At 51.0% G+C, this 7,039-nt stretch overlaps 1 protein-coding gene across 2 annotated transcripts in view; it reads right to left on the bottom strand.

Annotated features, from left to right (window-relative positions):
* Nucleotides 1-5,820, bottom strand: part of LOC110298330 (orphan sodium- and chloride-dependent neurotransmitter transporter NTT5-like) — a 12,122-nt gene extending 6,302 nt beyond the window's left edge. The window contains exons 1-7 of one of the 2 annotated variants that reach the window (XM_021167506.2): nucleotides 5,666-5,820; nucleotides 3,182-3,459; nucleotides 2,898-3,055; nucleotides 2,684-2,810; nucleotides 2,414-2,595; nucleotides 741-851; nucleotides 334-575 (exon numbers count right to left, since the gene is read on the bottom strand). In XM_021167506.2, the coding sequence (XP_021023165.1) occupies nucleotides 334-575; nucleotides 741-851; nucleotides 2,414-2,595; nucleotides 2,684-2,810; nucleotides 2,898-3,055; nucleotides 3,182-3,434 (1,073 nt within the window). In that variant the 5' untranslated portion in view covers nucleotides 3,435-3,459; nucleotides 5,666-5,820. The remainder of the gene's footprint in view (nucleotides 1-333; nucleotides 576-740; nucleotides 852-2,413; nucleotides 2,596-2,683; nucleotides 2,811-2,897; nucleotides 3,056-3,181; nucleotides 3,460-5,665) is intronic. The other variant, XM_021167507.2, reaches the window with a different exon arrangement.
* Between the last annotated feature and the right edge of the window lie 1,219 nt (nucleotides 5,821-7,039).

Here is a 7,039-nt window from a genome sequence, read left to right as displayed (position 1 = left end):
GAGGAGGAGGAGGAGGAGGAGGGGAGCAAACAACCAAAACCCTAGTGCCCAGCTCCAGCCATGACCAAAAAGGTGGAACATCTGGGAGGAGGCTCAGATACCAGCCCTCCCTAAGACTTCCCAACTCAAACCATCTATGCCAACAACTGCTTCCGGAGGCTCAGCAAGCAGTGACCAGCAAGCCCTGTGGGGTAAATAAGCAAGATGGAAATGTTCCCTAACTTCATTTGCAGCTTCTGAGACTGAGATAAGGTAAAGCGGGTACCATCGAGAGGTTTGCTTGGCAGGTCAGTGGGGCCCCTCCCACCTTGGCTGCCCGATAATATCACCCACCTATTAACACACATAGTACCGCTGGTTGTGGTCCAGTAGCCCACCACGAGGAAGATGACAGATGAGCTCAGCAACGAAGTCGCCAGGTTGGCCATGGCCACAAAGGAGGCCCACTTGATGTAATTCTCACCTCTAGGCTGGTAGGTGGAGAATGTTGTGATGGTGCCCATGCCGAGGCCGAGGGAGTAGAGAACATGGCCTCCAGCCTGACGCCATGCGTCCAGTGATGCCAGGACGGAAAGCTGTGGAAGACAGAGGCATTTGGAGTGGTTTCTCGGGTGAGGCGAAGAGAAGGGGTGAAGGCCAGGCAGAGGGATAAAGTGGGAGGCCTGTGTGTGTGTGTGTGTGTGTGTGTGTGTGTGTGTGTGTGGTGGGGGGTGATAAGGAGTCTGGAGCCCCGGCCTTACCTCTGTGGTCACCAGGCGCCAGAGGCTGGCCTTCATACCGTTCAGGTAGAGAGTGCGGATAAAGAAGCAGAGGAGAAGGACGTTGGGGAACAATATGGAGAAAATCATCATCTGGCCGGGTGGGTCAGGAGAAGCGGGGAAGAGGAAGACAGAGAACGCATTAGCAGGGGCCAAAAGGGTCAGGGTGTGAGGAGGGGACAGGGGGCAGACAAGGGGCAGGGAGAGTGGATGCGTGCATCGAGGCAGTGCCTGAGGAATGCCACCCAAGGTTGACCCCTGGCCTCCGTGAGCTTGTGCATCTCAACCTGCACACAAGTCTGACGCCAAGCTCCTGAACCACCTGGCAGTCGCAGTCATGCTCCTGTCTCCAAAGCCTCTCCTTTTCTTCCTTCCCTACAAGTCCTCCCATGCAGCCTCAGGTCCTGTGAGCTCCCTTCGTCCTTGCTACCCACCCTGGGTTTTGAGACCAGGTCTCACAGTGCTGGATTAGCCGAGGCTGACTGGCCAGTGAGCTGCTGGGGTCCGGCCTCCCGTCTCTGCTTCCCAGTTCTTGATTCCAAGCCTCCATGCCTGCTTTTTTTTTTTTTTTTTTTTTTAAACCTGGGTGCTGGAGATTAAACTCGGGAACTCCTGCTTCTGTTTCTTTTTTGATTTTTGTTTTGGTTTCGACACAGGGTTTCTCTGTGTAGCCCTGGCTGTCCCAGAACTCACTCTGTAGACCAGGCTGGCTCTCAACTCAGATCCACCTGCCTCTGCCTCCTGGGTGCAGGGATTCATTTAAGGCCTGCGCCACCACTACCACCTGGCTATGCTTCTCTGTCAAGCCATCTATGTCCCCAGCCCACGATGACTAACCTTGTCAACCTGTGAGGATTTAGAATTATGCAGGAGTTTGAAGCATGCCTCTGGGGGTGTCTGTGAACTGTGTTAGAAGAGGATTAACCAATCTGGAAAGACCAACCTTAACTGGCCATGTCTACATCTCTTGAGCCTGGAGCTTGATGGAATCAAAGAGGGACAAGGGGCAGCCACCTCAGCGGTGACAAGCAGCTAACTCTGCTTCCTGCTCTGTGGTGACCTGAGCATGTGCCAGGTCCCAGCCATGTGTTCCTAGTGCCACAGGGCCTCGTGCTGTCACACCTTCCCCTCCACAGTGGACTGTACACCCTCACACCATGTACCCAAATAAATCCTTTCTCCGTGAAGTTGTTTCTTGTCGGGTCACAGTGATAGACAGAGTAATGAAAAGAGGCCCCTTTGCACTGAGTCCACTGGTCCTGGTGGAGTCTGGATTTGCAGGATTACATCAAGAATGAAGTGTTTTGGCCTCCTAGGATGTGCAAGGAAGTCCAGATGTTCACACGACACAGAAACCAGACAAGGGCACGGACATGGAGGTGGCCACACACACACACCACATATGCTACATATAGGCTGCTAGAAAGAAGAACACTCATGCACATTAACATGCTCATGGTAAAGCCCGGGAAGGCTGGGACCCAGGGTCTGTTTAGGAGAGGTGAGAGATGGATCAAGTTTCTGCATAGTGATGGTGACCAGGAAGCTGGGTCACACAGCTTCCTTGAAGTGGGTATGGACTCTTGTATGGAACTTCTGCTGGGGACACTGGTGGCCCCGAGCCCCAGGAGGAAAGTGTCCATTGGGGCACTTACTAGCACTGAGATCTTTATCCTGGTGACCATGGTGACATAGAGGAAGATCCACGTGGCAAAGAGGCACACGGTCACGTTCAGGACCAGCGCCTCTATCCCTTCTTCCATTTGATTGGAGGCTCGAAGGAGAGTATGATACCAGAAATACTGGTGGGGCTCTGACCAGAGGCAGGTATTGCCTGCTGAGGAGGGTGGGGAGGTCCAGACACTTACAGACCATCTCACAGGGTGTCTCCCCTAGCTATTGCATCCCCCTGTCCCTCTCCTTACCAACCATGCTTAAGTTTTCTATCAAGGGGCAGTTTTGCCAGGGTAGAGGGTAATCGAAGGACTGGCCAAGGTAGAAAAGGCTCCAGGAGACCAGGGCACTGTTATACAGGACCACCAAGACACAAGCCTGTGGAGAAGAAGGTGGGTTTGAGGGCGTCATGGAGACAGAGAGAGAGGACACCGGGGACTTGGGGCTCTGCCAGCCCACACTTACCAGTATGCTGGAGTAGCCCACACCACTAAGCCAGGGGACCATATATTTCCAGGCCTGGATGTTGTCCATACGTAGCCACTGTCCTATGACCATCTCCATGTACATGAGGGGGATGCCCAGGAGCAGGAGAAGAATGAAATACATCAGCAGAAAGCTTCCTGTGGAGAGAGCAGAGGCTTGCTCAGGCAGCTGGGAACCCCTCATCCCTCACATTCTTCCCGGGGGTGCGGGGGAGGTGTCTTGTCACCCCTTCCTTAATCTCAGAACACAGTCCCTGGCCTCACCGCCTCCGTTCTGGTGGCAGAGGTACGGGAAGCGCCACGTGCTGCCGAGCCCGATAGAGAAGGCCACCAAGATTAGGATATTCTCCGTCTTCTTCGCCTGGAAGTGGTTTGGGATCTTGGTAACGCGGACCTCTCTGGTCCTGAAGCCCCAGGATACAGACGTGGGGTTGTTGCCCTTCTTGCTTGCTGTGTGCTCTTCCTCCACGGGCTGCTTGCTCTTGAGTTCTAGAAAGTCTTCAAAGGATTGGTCCATGGTGCTCTCTGCACTGGCTCGACTCCTGGTGGGGTTTTGAAGTCACCAAAAACAGACTTTAGGGACAGATTGTGGGGTGGCACCAGCATCCAGAGAGGCACAAAGTACTTGCTTTATAATGAATCGTCCTGGCTGGGGGTGGGGGGACAGATAATCCTGTAAAGGTGCTTGCTGCCAAATCTAATGACATGAGTTCAATTCCTAGGACCCACGTGCTGGAAGGAGGGACCGAGTCCTGAAAGTTGTCCTCTGGCCTCCTTCTGTGTCCAGTGGCATGTCTGTGTTAACACCCACGCACACAGCACAGCAAATCAAATATTCAGAAAGCATACGTCATTGGATGTTTGGGTTTTATATAGCTTTGGAGTGTATAGATTTGTTTGGAGACAGGGACTCACTAGCAACGTATGTCGCTGAGGATGGCTTGAAATTCCTCCTCCTCCTCCTCCCTCCGCCTCCTGAGTCCTGGAATCACACAGTTTTGCTTTATAGCTTAAAAAGAGGCAGATGCTCAGGAGAAGGCCACCTGCTTCTAAACCCATGCCACCTATGTCATGGAAAATACAACCACACGTTTTTCAGTGGTCAGCACTATCTGGGGACCGAGGAGGCGGGTCAGCCATTATAAGAATGCACACTGCTCTTGCAGTCAACCCACGTTCAGTGCCCAGAATCCACCTTGAGTGGCTCACGGCCATCTGTGACTCCAGCCCCAGGAGACCTGACACCTTCCTTCTATCCTTTGCTGACACCCGCACCCATGTGCACATACTTAGACATAGACACACACACACACACACAATTTAAAAATAAAAGTAAATTTCAAACAATGAATGTTCATGGATATGCACACGTGGAGATCAAAGCTCAACACCACATGTCTCCCTCCATCGTTAACCATCTCACTGTTTCAGACAACGCTAGCACAGCCTAGTGTTCATATTATGGCTAAGTTGGCTAGTTAGTGACTTCTGGGGAATACACCTGTCTCCACTTCCCCAACCTGAGTTTACAGATCCTTGCCCTGTGCCATACACCAGGCTTTTATGTGGGTGCTAGGCAGAAAACTCCAGTCCTCGTGCTCCGAACACACTAAACCCTCTCTCCACCGGTTTTAAGGCAGCACCTTACACATTATTATCCTTCAAGGACCAGAGTGTCAGCAACCCTGATTTACATGCATACGCAGCCTTAGATATGGATATGCCTGATGCTGGTCCTGAGATCGCAGACTCAGGCTTTTACCTCACTAGGACACCTCAAGGAAAGCCTTTGGTCCCATTCCGCAGGCAAAAGGCAGCCAGTATCTTCTCTGGGAACAGAGATGTCCAGCAAGGTTTGAACTCGTGGCTTGAGAGGGAGAGTACTATTTGCTAGGTGAGGTACCTCCTGGCTGATTTTTTAAATTGTGGGTGGGGGGCCCCTAAGTATATGTGCCCATGGGCCACAAGAGGATACTGGATCTCCTGGAGCTGATGATATAAGTTGTTGGGAGTGCCTATGTCTGTGCTAAGTCCTCTTAGCTGTTAAGCTCTCTGCCTCTCCAGTTGTCTGGTTGACATTTGAGGTTTGAGTTTAAGGTTCAAGGCCTGTATGGTGTTAAAGGATACCATGATTTTAGCTGAGTGTGATGGCACACCCATCATCCCAGAACTCCCCAGGCTGACCTAGGACTAGCAAGAATTCAAGGCCAGGTTGGGATACACAGTAAGACTTTGTCTCAAGAGTAAATAAAAAAAAAGTTATATCATGTGACCTTTTATTTTATAACACTGGGACTGAAGAAGCTTTTGTCATAGTATAATGGATATACACAGGATTGAAACCTATTTATTAATATCTACATGTACTGTATGAATTTCTCATAAATTATGCTATATTATAAGTATTTTCCTATGCCATATTTATTATTTTGTTTCATGAGACAGGGTCTCTCTGTATAGCTCTGGCTTACTAGGAACTTGCTAGTAGACCAGGCAGGCCTCAAACTCTCAGTGATCCTCCTGTTTCTGCCTCCCAAGTGCAGGAATGCTCCTACTTATTGAGACAAGATCTCACTGTGTAGCTCTAGCGGTCCTGGACCTATGTAGATCAACTGACTCCAGAAATCCTCCTGCCTCTGCACCTGCAGTGTTAGGATTAAAGGAGTATGCCTCCACGTCCAGCTTCAAAGCTTGGTTGTTAACAGTTGTACTTCACTCTCCAAAGTCACTACAGAAACCTTCTGGTACCTTTGGTCGTCTTCCTAAATCGAGACAGCCCCGTCAGCAGCGTCCCGACGGCGCCCCCGCGCGGCCAGGAAGGAAACGGCGGCCTCGCCGCGGACCGGCTTCCAAATGGGCAGGGCTGGCGGCCAGGGCGGACTCAGTGGTCCGTACCCGCCTCAGCGCGTGAACCTCGGCCCCGCGCCGCTCGTGGGCGGAGAGTCCCACGTCGTCGCGGCCCCCGTGGTCCGAGAACCCGCGCGGGAAGCGGCTACTTCCCTCTCTGTCCCAACGAGCTGGCCTGTGACATCACCAGGATTCCCTGGAGTCTGACCTGGGGCTGTTAGGTCACCTGTTGCCAGGTAGCTATACCTCAATGGGCTGAGTGAGGTCACTGGTTGCCAGTTAGACTTCACACGCACACATGAAGGAGGAAAAAAAAAAAGATGCCAGGAAGAATGCCCACTGACGGGGCACATAGCTATGATCCCAGCGCTTGAGAGGTAGAGAGGTCTGTGAATTCCAGACCCTCTTGGAAACGAGACTGAGAGATAAATAAAAAGTAATGATAGAAGGAGGAGGAGGAGAAAAGAAAGCAGAAAAGAAAAAGGATGAAACAAACCAAAGATAATCAGAAGAGGAAAGTGTAGGTTCCAATGCTATTTTTGAAACTATGTGAGGAAATGTGAAAGGAAGTAGAAGTGAAAGAAGAGACAGTCTCCAAATTTAGAATCGTAGCGATGTCCTATATGAAATTCTAAATGAACAATGCCTAAAACCCTGGAAAAAGTAGCAGTGCTCGTACCTGCGCTGCCAAAGGTGAGCCAAGGATCTGGGTTAAGATTCAGAAGATGAATATGGATTTATCCTTGAGACGAGCATGGGGCCCCATGGGCCAAGAGAGAAACTTAACCCATGCTGCTCAAGGTGCCCACGAACCTTCAGTGTCACTTGCACCAACCTGAGACCGGGATCCTGAGCATAAAGCCAGAATCACTGCAGGTTGAGGGCTGAAGATGTGATTTTTTAAAAATATTTTTTATTAGGTATTTTCCTCAATTACATTTCCAATGCTATCCCAAAAGTCCCCCATACCCTCCCCCCAACTCCTCTATCCACCCACTCCCCCTTTTTGGCCCTGGCATTCCCCTGTACTGGGGCATATAAAGTTTGCATGTCCAATGGGCCTCTCTTTCCAGTGATGGCCGACTAGGCCATCTTTTGATAGATGCGATCTTTAAATTAAAAAAAAAAAAAAAGTATATGCGTGTGCGGGTATGTGTGCACGGGCATATTTGCCCATGCCGCAGTAAGAACGTTGAGGTCAAAGGACCACTTGCTGGGTCAGCTCTGCTTCCGCCATCTTGTTTCCAGGTCAGGTTTGAGCAGGTGCTGTGCATT

Source organism: Mus caroli, chromosome 7 (genome assembly GCF_900094665.2).
Source record: "Mus caroli chromosome 7, CAROLI_EIJ_v1.1, whole genome shotgun sequence".
Taxonomy (NCBI): Eukaryota; Metazoa; Chordata; class Mammalia; order Rodentia; family Muridae; genus Mus; species Mus caroli.
The sequence above is the reverse complement of the archived record's forward strand: the minus strand, read 5'-3'. Positions and strand labels throughout refer to the sequence as shown.